At 52.3% G+C, this 18,329-nt stretch overlaps 1 protein-coding gene across 3 annotated transcripts in view; it reads right to left on the bottom strand.

The window, feature by feature from the left end:
* Window positions 1-675: 675 nt before the first annotated feature.
* RHBDD1 (rhomboid domain containing 1) overlaps window positions 676-18,329 on the bottom strand; it is a 28,232-nt gene continuing 10,578 nt past the window's right edge. Inside the window, exons 1-7 of one of the 3 annotated variants that reach the window (XM_078878502.1) lie at window positions 16,856-16,886; window positions 14,141-14,589; window positions 13,070-13,205; window positions 12,045-12,124; window positions 10,574-10,630; window positions 2,791-2,916; window positions 676-1,519 (exon numbers count right to left, since the gene is read on the bottom strand). In XM_078878502.1, coding sequence (XP_078734628.1) covers window positions 1,440-1,519; window positions 2,791-2,916; window positions 10,574-10,630; window positions 12,045-12,124; window positions 13,070-13,205; window positions 14,141-14,582 — 921 coding nt within the window. In that variant the 5' untranslated portion in view covers window positions 14,583-14,589; window positions 16,856-16,886 and the 3' untranslated portion in view covers window positions 676-1,439. The other 2 variants (XM_078878501.1, XM_078878503.1) reach the window with 2 other exon arrangements.

Raw genomic sequence — 18,329 nt, 5'->3', positions numbered from 1 at the left:
AAACTCATTGTCTAGAGCTAAGACCGTGAGTCACTAAACTGTGTCTGGAGCTGGGGCCGTGAGTCACTAAACACTGTGTCGAGAGCTCGGACCGTGAGTCACTAAACTGTGTCTCGAGCTGGGACCGTGAGTCAGTAAACTCCGTGCATCTAGAGCTAGGACCGCAAGTTACTAGACTCTGTGTCTACAGCTGGGACCGCGGGTCACGAAAGTCTGTGTGTTTAGAGTTAAGACCGTGAGCCACTAAACTGTGTGTACAGCTGGGATCGTGAGTCACTAAACTGTGTCTAGAGCTGGTGCCGTGATCCACTAAACTCTAGAGCTGGAAAAAATGAGCACCACTTTGTGTGGGAGTCAACAATGGTTCTTTTGGATAGATTCATCCCTGTCATAGGAACATGTAATTTCCACCACTTGCTCAGGGCTATAAACGGGGTGCACCGACGCTCCCTGGAGCAGGAAAGCATCTCAGGCCAATTGACTTTTGTAATCGACGAGAAAATCGTAATCGACGGCTCTTTCTGTAGCCAATTACCGGGTCCCCCTTTACAAATATCAGCCAACCCTCCCCTCCTTCCCCCTGCCATGAAACCCCCTACAAGCCACGTCCAGCAAGACACTGTTTCAATGACAGGTATAGTCTGCCAGCTGGGTGGCGATTTAGATATGTGTTTTTACTATTGAGAGCGAATTGCCATGTCGTTTTTTATAATGTGGCAAAAAATTGGACCGAGGGGGGCCTATGGACAACGGCCGACTCGTTTAGAATCGCGTCACGGGATCCTTAAAGTCCACTATGGGGGAGAAGAGGGGAAAAGCGGGTGGATCATGGCAACTCCCGCGGTTAACGCGACCGGCACACGACGTTAACTGGGGCGGTCGCTCGGCTTGAAATGGCCATGGGCGTCTCGGGCACGCAAGCGAACCGTTCGGTGCAGAGCACTCGCGGCCATACCCCTGAGAATAACTTAGTCCAAAAACGACAACGGAAAATAAAAGTTTCATCTGCTGCGACAAGAAAGAGCGCACGGTATTGAGCGCGTGAATGTGTGTGCGTGTGCAAGTATGTGCAAGTGCGTGCGTGCGTGTGCGCGCATGTGCGAGTGCGTGCGTGCGTGTGCACGCACGTGCGAGTGCGTGCGTGCGCTTGTGAGAGTGTGTGCATTAGCGTGCGTGAGTGTGCGAGTGCGTGCGTGCGAACGAGCGCATTCTCCGCGAGCGGTGGCCGCGGTGTTAGGCATCGCCCAAGCTGGGCTGCGCATAGTGGAGCGATTAGTACCAGCAAGTGAGTGTGAGTGCGCGCGCGAGAGAGCGAGTGCGTGCGTGAGTGCATGAGTGCGTGAGTGAGCTGGCGAGTGCGTGCGAGTGGACGCAAGTGCGTATGTCCACCGGTAACCCCCACCCTGCCCAATCCCGCCCACCCGCGGGCTGGCACCCTCCTATCTCCTCAGCCGCTCCAGCCTCCTGCGTCTGAGCTCCTCCGGAGAGAGGAATCCCGGCTCAGGGGGGGTGAACAATCCTGTACAGAGGTGAGGGGCACAGCGGGAGGGCGATGGTGATTGGAGAAACAAGCGGAGAGGAGACAGTGAGGGAGAGGAAGGAGTGGGAGTCAGGAGGAAAGCGGGGAGAGTCGGCGGGAGGGAGATGGGAGTGCAGGAGGGAGTGCGAAAATGAGTGGCACGGCAGCACAAAGAACGCGCGCACACGAGCGCGCGTACGTACACACAGGGGCACGCAGACACGCGAGCGCTTTACACGTGACAGCGTGCATACGCGCGCGCACGCACATTCACACGCATGCAAGTATATACATGCACATTCATGCAAACGTACGGACAAGCGAGCGCAAAGACAAATATCTCCCGTGTAGCCTTTAAGGGACTGTTGGGGCAAGTGCACCTGAAGGCCAACACTGCACACAAGGGAGCAGTGTGGTCAACACCACTCCCAGCCACTTTTATCTCCCCAGCGCCGATGTATGCACACCACACCGAGTACTCATTGAAGTAGCGAATCGACCTCGGGGAGGCCCAGGACTAATTGAAATATTCGCCACTTGCTATTGGTTGCGAGTGGGAATCGAATTCAGGTCGCTGGGTTCATAGCGCAGTGCACTAACCGCGACAATACCGCGGCCCGCACACACACACGTACGTGTGCGAAAAAACACATGCGAAAAAACACATGCATAGACACACACGCGTGCGCGCACACACACACACAAAACAAAGATCCCCCCTATAGCCTATAACAGACTGTTGGGGAAAATGTTGTTAGCGAGCACCTATGAAGGCCGGCATGGCACACGAGGGGGTGGGTAGCCAGCACCACGCCCGACCGCCTTTGTCTCCCCAGTGGCGATGTTTACACACCACACCAGGTACTCATTTGAGGCTGAGTTAACCTATGGGAGGCACATGACCGGGTTCAGATAATTGTTACTGGTCTCGGTGACCTTAAGTGGGAATTTAACTCGTGTCACCGGGTTCATAGAGCAGTGCAGCCAACCGCTCCTCACACACACTCTCACTAACAAACACACACACACGCACAGACGCAGCAATGTACAAGAAGTGAGAGTGCATTCACACACCCCATGCACACACTCCCGTCGCAGTGCGAGTGGGTGAGGTAAACTGTGGGTACTCTCACCTCTTCCAAAACAAGGAAGGGTCCCCTAAATACACTCTCTCTCGAGCTCTCTCTCGGTGGTGCAGCACTGCCCCTTTGACCGTCACCCCACGCCAAGTGCCAAATGAACCCCGGGAGGGTGGGGGGGGCGCTGCTCACTCGTGTCACGCAGGCTGGCTCGCATCGCCTCCTGCAGATCCTCGTCCTCCGATGTCTCGCCCGTGTAGCTCAGGAACTCGGCGCTGCGATGCTCGTAGCGGTGGTGGGTGTGCCATCCCGCGGCGTCTAGGGGGGGGGTCGACAGGTGTAGGTGACGTGCGCCGGTTACGCGTGCACGGGCGCCGGCTCGGAGCGGACGGGATGAGCGGAAACCGCTCACCAAACTTAATAACCAGGCTACAGTCTACATTATAGACTGCCAGTACACTCACTCCGATTAAGAACCAGGCTACAGTCTACATTAGTGTTTTGTATTTTATTATTTTTATTTACTTTATTTGTATTATGATCTTTCGATCTACGTGACTTTACCTAAAGAACCAAAGAATATGAATTCCTGCAGTCACGAAAGTTTTAAGTAAAAATTTTACGGATTGCACGTCGCACCACGTCGCCGCCGTTACCGTCGACAGCACACGAACCGCACCTGCTCCGGGCAACTCTCCGGTCACGGCGTACCCACCCCGCGCGCACGTCAATGGATGCTGTGGCAAATGAGACGTCCCATTATCGCGAGGGGCAGTCCCGGTGCAACGCTCGCATGGTTCCTTACCCCCCAGGTTCTGCGGCACCCAAAGCCGCTTGAGGCGGTCTCAAGCGAATCGCCACGTGATGGCCCCGGTCATCATCAATTCAACGAGATGAACAAAAGGCGCAAATCCCGTGGCACGACCTTCGCTCAGTCAGGGCAACGGCAGCGGCGACGTCACCACACCGGATCGGTGCCTTCGGTGCAAACGTGGCCTACCAGCACCACACCGTGTCTGTCACGTTTAGGCGGCCGCACGTCTCGAGCCAATTGTGTAACCGGGTGAGAACCCAAGAGGGCCAAGGAGGACAGCAGTCTCGTAGATTTACAAGATATGACCCGCGTAGTTTGACCATACTTCCCCACTCTGGTCAGCAAGTCAAATATGCACTTTGCCGACTCGGTTGCTTCTCAACGCCTTTCAAATCTGGGTGATGGTGTCCAGGGCCGGATCATAGTCCCGTGAGGCCCCTGGGCACATGTCTTTTGGAGGCCGCCCCTTTCCTATATTGGTGTCTTTCTTGCTTTCCTCCTCGCAAAATCATCCACTAGATCATCAAAATCTAGCTGTCTGACAAGGTCTGACTCTATTGACGTAAGTGACAATGAGCTGAGATGTGTTTGGCACATGCTACTCCGCAGCTCATTTTTTATTCTGCCTAAAAGGGAAAATGTCTGCTCACCCTTGCAGTTTGTCACTGGCAAAGTTAGAAAAATCCGAAGTGCCACGAAAACATTGGGGAACACTGACTACAGATTAAGTGCCTGCTACGTCTCAAGCAATTTAGTTGGGCACTTCTCACCCTCAGAGTCAGACTTGAAAGACTTGAATCGGATTAGTTCGTTGGCAAAGTTCATGTCCAGGTCTGATGGATATGTAGCGGAGAGTGCATTTACCTTGTCCACAATATCACTTTTAGACACCTGATCTGACATAAGCAGAACTCCAAAGAGACTGGTCAAACGCTTGTAAGCATCCAAGCGGTATTCAAGGCATGCCACTAGCTTATCAATGACATAAAATTTTTCTATTTTGAACTTCTCACTCCCCTCAAGTGTCACACCTGGCTCTGAGCTCTCATCTGCAAGTGTTTTGCGTTTCATTTCGCTAATGATCGTGCTTATATGACTGAGAGACAGCTGCCCTTTCAAAAGCCTCAAACTGGTCTTGCTGTCCTGCCACAAAATCCCTCAATGAAGATAAAAGCTGTGCTGCTACAGAGATGTCAATGTCACTTTTCTGTAGGTGCATATTTGTAGCGTGGAACTGGTCAAGGTATGACGTCCCAGAAATGTGCCATGAACACCATCTCTAAGGTGTCCAATTTAGCACATAGTCCAGCGGCCTGTCTAATGTGAGTGGAATTTCTCCAGTGCCTTGGCTGACTCTGCCCGAGCACTCCACCGAGTACTGGACAGCGATTTTAAAATCAGTCTGACATCTGTTGTCCGAAAGACTTTCCCCCATCCATGTGTGGATGAAGAGCAAAATGTGTAGTGACTGCAACATGTAAAAAAACTCGTCAGCCTCTGGGCTACTGCTGTCTAAGGTGTTAATACCAACTAAGTTAAGTTAATGCACTGCGCAAGGCACATACTCTATTGTAGGTTTTTTTTGTTTCAGGTGGGCCTGTAGTCCATTGTATTTTCCTGACATTTTGCTTGCATTGTCACATGACTGACTTCTACAGTTTAAGAGGTCCAATCCAAGGCCCTCCACCATCAAAGTCACAGTCTGTTAAACTTTTACCAGTGTGGCTCTCAATTGGCTCAAAGCCCAGGAATCGCTCCACCACATTTCCACTGCTGTTAACAAACCGGAATATGAACGTCAATTCGTCCACATGTGACAGGTCTGGGGTGGAGTCAACAATTATTGAAAAATATTTGGCGTCCCGAATCTCATCTGCTATTGTTTGGCGAGTTTTCTGATCCATTAGCTCAATGAGTTCTTCACATATTGTCGATGACAAACTTTTTAATATGTTCAGCAAAGAATGGATCAAACTGTGATAGCAATTCTAGGATGCCAAGGAAATTACCGTTATGGGTTGACCCAAACCATTCATCATCTCCCCTAAACGCAAGTCCTCTTTCACCCAAGAACTTGATGACTGCTACAACTCTTTCAAAATGTCCCTCCAGTATTTACGTTTCCATCAAGTTGCTGCATGCGATCTGCATCTATAGTACTGCCCTTTGTCCGCTGGTGCAAGGCAAGCATGCATGATCTGTGTTCTGCACTCTTTTCGTGTTCCCCTATTCTTTCAGAGTGTTTCCAGTCATTAAACCCCTGACTAAAGCCACCGAGGTTGCTTCAGAACAATTTGCATGCAAAACAGTACACATAACCTGTTGAGGGTGAGTACAGTAGCCACTGTCTAGAAACCTTCTGCCCATTTGGCAATATACGGTTCAGAAGTTAATTGTTGAAACTTATAGTCTTTCCACCAAGCGTTCTATCTCGGACTGAAGCTGGGTATTTTCCACTGTGGTTTTGGAAGGGGAATGCTCCTCTTTCAATAACTGACTTAACAATGTCACTGGAAGTGCTTTGCCATAAAGCAGGGTCAGTGACCTCAGAGCACCAGGAATGGCTTGGTTGCTGATTTGATTCTTGTGAACTGCCCAACTGCTCCTGAGGTGGAAATGGTTCTTGTATACCATTAGCTGTTGAGGGTTTGCCTTCAAAGGTTGGCTCTGGGGGAGTGACAACATTACTGGAAACTGAACTAGTTCCTACCTCACAGCTGACAATAGTGCTGCTGTGATCATTATTACTATCAGAGGGTTTTTGAAAGAAGTTGGCAATGAATAAAACACTTTGAAGCAAAACTGCCTCTTGCCTCCTTTTCTTTGTCTTTCCTTTTGGAAGCACCACTATTACAACGTTTGCGGTCCATATTTCAGAACTAGTATGCTATTTATATGAATATATTTATAGAATATCTCAATACTTATTAAATAATAATTGAATTAATATATATTAATAATGACACCATTCAAATACTGTTGTTGGAAAATACAATCAAGTGGTAGTATTTTATAGTGTACTTGTACCTAAAGGCAACTTTGAGTAGATAAAAGAAAAAAATAGAAAAGCACATGACAGAATATAACCCAAACCCTTTAAAAAGGCTGTTCGAAAATAACCCTTAGGAGTGATTGTTGAAATAGCCTTTAAAAAGGCTGTTGTTTTAGAAAAAGATGAAAAAAGTATCTGAATATATTACTGTGGCGTACCAAGCAAGAAAACGAACATGTCTGTGGCTTTTCCTACCAAGAAATGTCTTATAAACCCGCCTGACACAGAGATAATAATGTTGCTTGAAATACAAAAGATAACTTTTTTTTTTGGCTGAAAAACCACCAAAGGTTTCTAATGTCAGTGAAATTACGTGGTGGAAACTATGCACATAGGCCACACCCCATCGATGGGAAGGGGAAAAAGAGCTGTCAACAATTTGCATGTCAACGTTAGCATTATCTACTTCCGTGGATCTAAAAACAGACGGTCTATGGAAAAATGAATGGGGTTTTCCTCAATATTTAAGTATGGATTGGGTCTCTTATATATGCGTTAGTGTATGAAAAAATATAGCTTTTGGCATTTTTTTTTATGTTTCACAAAACCGCGGTGTATTTTTTATAACTTGTCAACGGCTAAGCTCTCAACAAACGAAGAGCCCTCGGTCTCACTAGCTGGCTTTTTAGTGCAGCCAATTTGGTTGTAAGGGCAGCTAGCTGGCAAAAATGGCAGCTCGCTATCTAATTTCTGTTAACAAGCTGAATCATATGGGCAGCTAGCTAGGGAAATTGGGCAGATAGCTAAAATAAAGGGATAGCTAGTTACGGTAAGTCTACGAACGGCTTGCCATAATGACGCCCTTCAAACTGTCCTGTTATGCAGAATGAACTGACTTGTTGGTGAATATTGTATCATGTCACAGCATATTGTAGCGTGCCAACCAGTGGCTAAGTTGTACAGAAGCACTGTACTCTCCGAGAGGCTCTCGTTTTAAGCATGCACTATATGTACCAAGGGGCCCCAGGTGTTACGCTTGATGTATGCACCGAGGGGCCTGGGGGCCCGAGTGGTCAACTCGCGCTTTAAGCACCGAGGGGCCTCATATTGTAAGCGCTGTGGGGCCCAGGGGCCCGAGTGGTCAGCTAGCGCTATAAGCACGGAGGGGCCCAGGGACCCTCACACTGTAGGTGCCGAGGGGCCCAGAGGCTCCAGTGGTCAGATCATGCTTTAAGCCCAAGGAGCCTAGGGGCCCTAGTGGTCAGCTCACTCTTTAAAAAACGCCAAGGGGCCTGGGAGCTCTGACACTGTAAGCGCCAAGGGGTCTGGGGGGCAGTAATGGTGAACTCACATTTTAAACAACAAGGGGCCCGGGGGCCCTCACATTGCAAGCGCTGAGGGGTCTGGGGGGCCCTAGTGGTTAGCTCACGCTATAAGCACCCAGGGGCCTAGTGGTCAGCTTGCGATGTGCGCATTGAGGGCCCTGGCGTTCAACTTCCTTCGGAGGTCGTGGGCCATGCACCGTGCGCGGCCTAAGGATTGGAGGCCCCCTGGCAGTGCGAGGCCCCAGGGCACTGGAACCACTGGCCCGGTCCATAATCCAGCCTTGATGGTGTCGGCGGCGTGCAGCTTCGAGGTCCCGGTGACTCTCGCAACGACGATGCAACGCGAGTGGCGTGCGAGTGTAAAGTTGCGTAGGTATCTAGGAACTCGCCGTACAGGAAACCGGATTGCACTGATCAAAGGCCTTCCCAACATTTGGCAATAAAAAATCCAGCGATGAGAGATTGGCCTTGTTGCCCACAGGGTGACGTCATATGGACACACACACGCACCTTATTCCTCTCCCCACGATGTCACTCGGACTAGACGGAAGTAACAGATGGACGAACAGAGAGACAAACAGATGGACAAAGCTAAAGCGATTAAACCTTCACTGGTAAAGCATTAGATCCGACGACAACATCAAGTGCACCTCCTCCTCCTCGTATCTTGGTTGAATTTCCGCTACATTAATCAACCAATTTCCTTTCCCGAATTTAAATCCTCGCTCCTCCCCGTCGTTAGCCAAACCGGGGAGGTGGGACCCCCCTCCCACCGGCACCCCCGCCCCCCCCCTTGGCACCCCCACCCCTCCCCCTGGCACCCCCACCCCTCCCCACCGGGGCCCGCGGCTGAGCACGTTTCGCTGTGAGGGTGTCAGGGCAAGACATTCACGGGCGGCTGCATCGACTTTTTAAACATTCAGACGCCTCTCGGCCATTCTGAGCACAGCCCCAGGCCTCAGGGCCAGCCGGGGACTTCTCCGCTCCTCACAGCCGGCCATGGCCTCCATGCGCTGCTGGATGAAGCCCCTCCAAGAGCCGTCGCCATCTCCACTCCCGCACGCGATCACGCCCGGCACATTGCGTTCGCCCGTTTGGCGACCCCGGGGTTGCTCTCGCAAAACGAGGCCTCATCCTTGTGTCTCGGGTCATTAAAATAAGTAAATGAAGGTGAGCTGGCGGAAGGAGCCGATTTCGTCGTCGCTCCATCTCCGCGGAGGATGTATTCTCTGGCACGTTCCATCCCTCGGCTGCCACTCCGTCGCCAGTCTCATCGGATTGTTCAAGTATGAATAAATATTTCTGATTCTGATCGTGTCTTCTAGCCGGGTCACATCCGGCCAAAGCTCACTTACTTATCCTAACGGTCAACGTGATGTCTTCATCTCTTGTTTGTTCTCAAATCCGAATCATCTCTCCATCTCTTTCTCTCTACTCTGCAAAATCAGCCTAAGAAAGATAAATCTCTGTGGCAGACCACCCACCCCTTCGCCCCTCCCAACCCTCCCCCAAGACCTCCACAGGCCCCTCCCCCTGGCGAGCTAATAAATATTGTAGGTACCGTCTGATGGCAGTCGCACGCATGTGGTGGTGGTGGCGACGATGGCAGTGGTGGCGGTGGTGGTGGGGGCGCCCGCCGCCGATGTTTACTCTTGTCATGGCCCAAATTCGACAAATTATTACAAACGGAGCAAAGGCAGCGAGCGGGGTGGACACGTGCAGGCCAGGTCCCCCCTCCCCGTGACACTACGCGGACAGTACCGGTGGCACGGAGCAACGGAACTGTGCCACACACGGTGGCAAGGAACACCATGTGCGGTGGCCTCGCAGGGAGAGGTGCGCGCGGGGCGCCTGAGCTAAAGGCTTTTCTCTGTTCGGCACCAATTTTAATGGCTTGGGGCGGCGCTTTGAACGTGGCTAGTTTTTTTCCAAAGGTGAGTTCTCCGATAGCCACGCAACTTTACACTTTGAGTTCAGATCTTCCTGACGAGTTATCGTGACCCCCGCGTGACAGACAGCGATACAGACGGAGCTGACGCACGCAAGTTTCCAACCTTAGTTGGAGAGCACTGAGCAATCGATCCGGTAAACTAATCTGGCCAAGGAATGGTTACGATTCCTAGAATCGTAAAGGGGACATTGATTTGCAATATCGGTCGACACGCACACAAGCGCAGGCAAGCACGCGCACGCTCGCACGCACGCACGCAAGCGCATGCGCGCACGCACGCACGCAAGCGCATGCGCGCACGCACGCAAGCGCATGCGCGCACGCACGCACGCAAGCGCATGCGCGCACAGGCACGCACACGCTCGCAAGCACTCGCACGCACGCGCAGGCACGGCGCTCCTCCTCTGCTCCTCCTCCCGTGCCCTCTCCACATAACACGCTCACGGAGAACACACTCACGGAAAGCAAGTGCACACGTGTACACAAGGGGTATCACACGCAACTCAGATCAAAAGACGCAAAAAAAATACACGCACGCAAGCGCGCACCAGACAGAGCATTCACAGGAACCAAAGCGCACGCGCAAACTCACTCACCGGCACAAGCACGCACATGGCCACCCGCACGCCAACACGCGCGACTACACGAACATGCGCAGCACGACGATACACACACAGCACGCCACGTTGTGTCAAGGCCCGGGACCTCTCTCGCAACACTTACAAGCCAAACCCCGGAGGCCCCAAAGGGCGAACCGCAGTGTGGCCAACAACGCGACAACGACGGCATGGCTTTGCCGACACGCTCGCCTCCATCTGCTCGGCAGCGATTTGCTCCACACCGCCCCAACCCCACACACCCCCCTTCACCCTCAACGCCCCCCCCCCACTCACCAGCATTGTCGCTGTAGAATACTCTGCGCAGGATTCTTGACCCAAACACCACGGCATCTACGCGACATAAACCGTGCAATTATTGATGCTGCCATCGTGGAACGATGGGAGGGAGGAGAGTGCATGTGTCTGTATGTGTGCCAGTCGACAGTGAGTAGCGGTAGGGTAGTGGTTAGTGTGCTGTGCTATGAACCCAGCCACCTGAGTTCGATTCCCGCTCACGGCCAACACCAGTGACGATTATGTGAACCTGGGCCTCCCCTAGGTCGACTCAGCCTCAAATGAGTACCTGGTGTGACGTGTAAACATCGCCACTAGGGAGACAAAGGCGGCCGGACGTGGTACTGGCCATCCACCCCCTCGTGTGCCGTGCCGGCCTTCATAGGTGCTCGCTAACAGCACTTGCCACAACAGTCTGTTCAGGCTATACAGGGGATCTTGGTCTTGCCAGCGGTGGTCCAGTGGTTAGCGCACTGCCAAGTTTGATTCCCAAAATCGGTGATGAATATCTAAACTGGTCCTGAGCCTCCCCAAGTTCGACTCACCCTTAAACATCAGAAATGGGGAGACAAAGGCGGCCGAGCATGGTGCTCCACGCCGGCCTTTGTAGGTACTCGCTAAGAGCACTTGTGCAGGCGACATGGGGGACCTTTGTCGTTGCGTGTCGGTTGGAGCGGTGCCACCCTGTCCAGGAATGAAACTCAGGTCACAGGGTTCGTGGCGAAGGTCACCAAATGCTTCACGACTCCGGGACCAGGCCAGGGGGCTCAGCGGTGGAGCGAGTAGCTCGCAGAAACCGGACTAAACTACCAAAACTATTTCATTATTTTACCAGGTATGGCCCACTGAGCTCTACAGCTTTTTCAGAAGCGTGCTGGCTATATCACGTAAAAATGTATACTAGCAGCCAAATACTCTAAACGCGTGACATTGATTCTAAACGTGGAGGGAAAAACCGGAGGAAATTCCACGCGACCACGGGGAGAGAGAGACACACGAAAACTCCAAATATACTGCAGGCGTCAGGGTCGGGATTCAACCCACGACCTCCTGTATACCAGGCGAGGTAGCTAACATCTCACCACCGTGGGGTTCCATGGTGGCGAATCCACATGCTGGTTGTGGGGGGGATTGACTGACCCCACATTGGAGGGTAGATCAACAGCGGCTGTCCTCCGAAAATACCCGCCCTGCCATAGTAATGTGGAATCTGCACCTCCGACTCAGGGGTTGAGCACCACCTCAATGGTCATTGGGGCAGGAAATGCCTGCGATATGTTTAAGAAGTCCGTCTCAAACTCGCTCCGTCACTCCGCGACGTGGCCCCCGACCTAAGCCAGCCCGTGAAACCGGACATCTGTGAAAAAGAGCTTTACGGCTCATCAGATTCCACGAGTACAAGTAAATAAATTCCGACAATTCTGATTCTGCAGCCAGAGGCGAGGGGGAGAGGTGAGGGGGAGAGGCGTACTGTCCAGCAGGCAACGCAGAGGACCGTGCACGTAGAAAAGGCCCACGAGGATCCCTGACAGGTGCCCGATGAATGACGCCCTGCACACACAGAGAGAGGAGAGAGGGGAGACAGAAAGAAGAAGAGACGGGGGGGGGGGGGGGGGGAGGTGTTAGGTTTAGAACATCTAGAATCCAAGCGTCTCTGCCCCCCCAATTATTGAGATCGCCATGCGGCTCACCACCTGCATTTTAAGTGAAGTTGCCAAGCATTTTGGGGTTCAGGTCATTGCGCCTGTGAGTTATGGTTTCAGGTGAGGCGTTTTGGAAGCTATAGGTGAGGTGTAGGCTCCACCCACTGCTCAGGTAACCATTCCCACTGCTCAGGTAACCCATCCCACTACTCGGGTAGCTCTACCCACTCACATCATCAAGGGTCAAGCAGGAAGCCAGGGAGTTTTAAAACAGTGACAAAATCCCGATTTTCACTGAAGCTTCAGCAAGGGTCCACCGGGACACGGCCATTATGGCTGAAGATGCATTATTGGATCACATACAGTCATATCGCTGTGGTGGCGAGATGTTAACTATCTCCCCTGGTATACAGGAAGTCGTGGATTTGATTCAAACCCTGACGTCTGTATATTTGTTCTCCCAGTGGTCGCATGGATTTTTATCCTCGGTCCTCAAGGTTTTCCCCTCCACATTTAGAATCATGTGTTTTGAGTATTTAGCTGCTGCTATACATTTCCACATGATAAACTCCATTAAGTGATCATTTCTGGCCAAGTCTGCTTTTTAAAAAAAGAGCTACACAGCTCAGTGGACCTTACCTGGAAAAATAAAAATATAGTTTTAATATTTTTTTAGTTTTATTATGAACCTACCGGGAAAGTTTTTTTTCCGGCCACACCAGGATGTTTTGTAGCTTGAGGCTCAGGGGGTCAGTTCCACAAAAAGCCTAAGCTCCCGTGTAAACCAACGTTCATGAGGGGTGCGTGCGATGGAATTGACCCAAGGGGGGGAGAGGGGGGGGGGCGTGCAGACCTGGGTACCAGCAGGTGGATGACGACGAGCTCGGCCCAGCATGCGTAGCGGTTCTGCACGGGGAATGTGTTCATCACGTAGGTCACTCCGCCAGGGTTGTAGTGGTTGTTGATCACCTTGAGTCCAAACAGGACACCTGGAGGGCACGGGGTGCAGCGGGGGGCAGGTGCGAGGCACGCCGAGGTCAGCCTCATTTTGTCTCTGATGTGGCGCCCTTCACGGCAGGCACCATCGCATCTCAAAAGTTCAGAGGGAAGCCCCCCCCCCCCCTGTAACTCAACACCTGGCCTGCAAGTGGGCATCAGTCTGCCAGTGGGGGTGATGATCGCTGCTGCTATGTGTGATCCCAATTGAGTCGTATATTTTTTTTGGTTTAACACGTAGGCTTTCACGACCAATATCATCCATGAGAGGTTTTTGGGTTAGAGCGTGTAAAAAAATAAATGTGTCCTTAAAACCCGCCACCACCCGACACAATCAACTAGTAAGGGTCGTCACATAATGCACATGCTCGCATAATGCACATGAATAATGTACGTTGCCTCAGTAATCCCCCCCCCCACATTGTGCAAGAGCGCAGAAGGGTGGTCAACACATCTACGCCTCTATATAAGGACCGAAACAGTAAGACTTCTCCACAAATCTGGCTGTCGCCTGAAGCTAGTTGTAATTACTGGCGAAACGTCGTACTGTTTGTAAATGTTGTGGCTTGGCTCTCCAACACACCGGTGTGCTGTCCTAGTGACGAATTGGCATGTTCTGTTTACGTGACAACCCTTACTAGTTGGCTGTGTCGGATGGTGGCAGGTTTTAATGACATATTATATATTTACGTGATCTAACCCAAAAACGTCTATTATGGATATATATTTTTTATTAGGCAAAATTGGGCCTATGATGCCGGAACAAGATGGTCTGCTCCATTTGAGAAAATGTATGCTGGAGGTATCCGATGAGCTGTAAAGCTCTTTCTCACAGATGTCCAGCAGGCTCTCGAATCTCCAGGGCATTTCACACGAGAATTCTGGCACTCCCGCGGCACGGGGGGGGGGGGGGGGGGGTAGTGCCTACCGGAGAAACCGATGGCGCACTGCTCCATGTAGGAGTAGCTGCCCGTGGCGAAGGCCAGCGCGGCGGCCAGCGCTAGTTGCACCACGCCGGTCAGCGCTGACAACACCAGCAGCAGGGTGCCGAAACGCACGCTGCCCAGCCGGCCCTCCAGCGCAACGCCCTTCCACAGCGCGGAAATCATGTTGAAGTAGAGGTGCATGTCGTCGGCATGGTGCACGGGCGCCAGCGCCAGGCGCCGCCAATCGCAACGACCCCACACGGCCTCCACGCCCAGGCAGGTGGCGTGGGGGCCGCCCCATGGCGCCATGAACAGGAGGGCGTTGAGGCCGATGGCGCCCAGCGTCACGGGCGGAATGCGGTGGAGGCCGAAGCGGAGCATTTCGACGCCCAGCAGCAGCACGCCGATGCCTGGGGAGTGGCCGCCCCTCTGGTAGCGCCGCATGTCAACGCTGCAGAGAACCAGTTTCTATATCAATGTCTAGGACAAGTTGGACATGTATTCGTTATTACGGTATTGTTATGCTTTCGCATGTTCAACCAGGAGGGTTCTACCAAGTTTTTGCAGTAAGGGGGCGATGCTGCTGCTGTGAATTTGAAATGTATTTATGCTGGAGGAATCCGATGAGCTATGAAGCTCTTTTTCACAAATGTCCAGTGTGATCCCAGTCAAGTAATTCGCAGGTACATTTTCAGCCCTGGGGTTTTTTTTGGCTAGTACCAGTTCCACTGCAAGTGTTTACCTTGGGAGGAAAACAGCAGAATCCAGAGAAACTCCACGCAGAATTGGAGGGAGAGAGATCGTAGAAACTCCACATTCACACGCTCGACATCATAGGCGAACAAACTGCACAGGCGTCACAAGAAATACTTCGCATAGGGTGGTGTGGTGGTGGTGACACTCGTGCCTCACAAGCAAGAGACGCCTGGGTTCGATTCCCGACTGGCGCCACTGCGTGGTGCAGTTTGTACGCTGTCTCCCCCGGTTCCGAGTGGGTTTCCTCCGGGTTCTCTGATTTCCTACTCCCATAGCTAAACCCACACACAGAAACTGGTTTTGGCCAAGGCATTCCAATGCTGAACAAGCCCCTGAAAATTACTCAATTGGGATCACACTAAAACTAAACTACAATTTATTTTACAGGTAAGGCCCACTGAGCTATGTAGCGATTTTTCAGAAGTGACCTGGTCATCACAAATGATATCTCAAAAAAGTGGTTTATCATCGTGTGGAAATGTATAGCAGCCATCTACTCGAAACACGTGATGATTATTAAAAATTTTGAGGGAAAAACCGGAGGACCCGAAGCAAAATCCACGCTACCATGGGGAGACACGCAAACTCCAAATATACAGCAGGCGTCAGGGTCGGGATCGAACTCACAAATTCCTGTATATCAGGATACTGGCAAAAAGGTCCCATAGATATAACTCTCGACCCGAGCTGTAAGTGCTCTGATACTTGCATTTCCTTTGTACTGTTCGCCTCTTGGCGTTCTCTAGTCTAACACTGGTGGTGAGATGAGGCCATAAAAAGGCTGTCTCTGGTGAAGGTCAATCCGTATCAAAGACAATGCACACATATTATCAGAGAGCATGTTTTGCCGCAAGTAACGTGTGGTTAATGCGGACTTGACGATGCCGTGTTGCAAAAGGTATGTATCTATTTGGCGTTTGAGCATCTGAACACAACTCCTGTTTAATTATTGACAGAATTGGGTAAAACCTATTCTTATCTTTCCACGCGAGGTAAGTTAACTATCTCGCCACAGCGAAACGTCGCCTCTTGTTGCGAGCAAGTCGGGCAGGACCCTCGTAGCTGAGGGCGTCACGAGACACGGCGGGAATCTTGACGGCGGGAGCAGTCGCAACGATCGGACGAGGCGCCGTGGACCTCACTCCCTCCGTGCTACTCCGTACAGCTCTCCCAACGAGCTTACTCGAAACTTAATTTTGTTACTCTTAGGTTTAATAATAGAAATAAAAGAATCATTTTAAAATTATTATTTTATTTCTATTATTATTATTTTTTTATTTTTACCTACGTGACTTTACCGAAAAAACCTAAGAGTATGAATCCTTGCAGTCACGAAAGCTTCAAATCTATAATTAATTTTGTTAATTTGACTCAAGGCCCCACTGAGCTGCCACGTCGCTCTTTTTCCGAAGCGACCCGCGCTGTTCACCAATGATAGCTCAACCAAAGTGACTCATCATCGTCGTCGTCATCGCGTGGACATTCATAGCAGCAGCCAAGTAACACGAAAGCGCGTGAGAGTTCATTATAACTGTGGAGACCCGGAGGATGACCCGGAGAAAAATCCACGCGACCACGGGGAGAGAGACGCCGACAACTCCACATACACAGCAGCAGGCGTCGGGGTCAAACCCACGACCTCCTGTAGACCAGGCGAAGGAGTTAACACCACGGGGCATCGGCGCTCATCTCCTGTGCACAGCCAGCGGTGGGAAACTCCACGTTACTAGGGCGAGCAACGCAACATCTCGCTTGGTTTACCGATCCCACTGGCGCCGCGCAGTGACGGCACGGGCGCTAAACCTGGGGCCTATCTTACGGTCAAGCGATTGCCTCGCGGGAGAAGGCAGCAGCCCCTCGACGGCTCTCCTCACCAGCAGCGGCAGCAGCAACAGTAAACAACAACAGTAAACAACAACAAAAGTAAACAACAGAAGCGCTCTGGGGCGTTCCTAACGGACCGCGCGTGACTTCCGATTCGCAAACGGCGAAACTTGGCGTCACGTGACCAGCGAGGGGGTGGGGGCTCGCCTCGCGCCCCGCCCCTCCTCTACCAAAACGTCCCGGGCACGCGATTGGTCCGTGCTGCGATGCCGGTGACTCGGCGAGCCAATCGGTGCTGCGCCTCCTCCTCGCCACCACCCCCTTCCACCACCCCTCCCCTTGCGCCTTGTACCACGTGATCCCCCGCGCCTTCACTGTGAGCGCAAACGGGAATGTTTTTTACCTCTCGAGAAATCCGAGGGGCTGTCAAGCTCTTTGTCGCACATGTGCCGCGGACGTTCCACGTTCTTGTGACGGCGCCAGGCGGATAGACGAGGGTTTTCCCCTCGCAGTGCGCCCAGGGTCTCGCGAGCAAAATCAGCAGGATCGAGCCCTCTTCGTGGCCAGATGAACGACCACAACGCCTACCAATGAGAAGGCTCGGCCATAGCAATGTGGAATCTCCAGGGCTGTGTACAGGAGATGATGCGCCAACCCGTCAGCCCCCGGTGACCTGTGCAGACCAAGGCCAACTCTTGGCCGGTTTCCCATGCTTCTGGCTCTCGTCAGCAATCTGCCGCGTGCCACCGTGGCGAGGAGCTGCTCGAGCGATGCCGCACGCGGGGCTCTCTGCGCTGTGGCTCACGGCGGAGGTGCCCTGCAGCGTTCCCTGCCCGCGATGCCGGGAGCTGCAGCAGCAGCAGCACCACAGCGGCGTGGGTTATGGCCCAGCAGCCGCGCCTGACCCCGCTTGGGTGGTTTGATCCGGCCGGCCGCCCCGGTTAACACTGCGGGAGGTTATACAAACCACCGTGGCTCCCAACCGGGGGGGGGGGGGGGTGAATAATATTGTATGAATCTGTCAATACTGCATAAAATAACCACGATAAAATGTAAATCCACGTAACCTAGAACGATATAAAGTACCTTCCTAAGCTCACTGATCGTACACAACGCGGGTTTCAAGAGGACCCGGCGAGCAAGAACTAATGACGTCACGCGTGCAGAGCGTCCTTTGATTTTGTTTTTTCGCCTAAGTTGGGATAACCTCACGAAAAGGACAATTGATTTCTAAAATATCGATGTCCGTTCATACATTAATTTCTCAGAACCACGTTGGGTCAGGCAAGGGGGGGTGGTGGTGGGGGGGTACGCAGCTCGGTTGAAACCAAATTCATCAAGGAGGGTGTCAGTAGACCACCAAAGGGTGAGACGCACTGCGGGGCTGTCCGTGTGTAGCGTCGGAAATACAAAACACACCGCCCGATGTACACTTACCTGTAGTTGCGGACACAGGCCCATAGGGGGTGCCACCCTGAGCTGGGGAAATACAGAGGGTGCCGGACCGTTGAGGGGCCGGGTTCTCCCCCCCAGACCCCAGGTGAGGGGTTGGGGGGTTCTTCCAGAGCCCCATGGAAGGTTCCAGAAAGGGGGCGGTACCGGGGGCGGAGA

This window comes from Lampetra fluviatilis, chromosome 51 (assembly GCF_964198595.1).
Source record: "Lampetra fluviatilis chromosome 51, kcLamFluv1.1, whole genome shotgun sequence".
In the NCBI taxonomy this organism is placed as follows: Eukaryota; Metazoa; Chordata; class Hyperoartia; order Petromyzontiformes; family Petromyzontidae; genus Lampetra; species Lampetra fluviatilis.
Note: the sequence above shows the minus strand (reverse complement) of the source record. Positions and strands in the feature narration are given on the sequence as shown.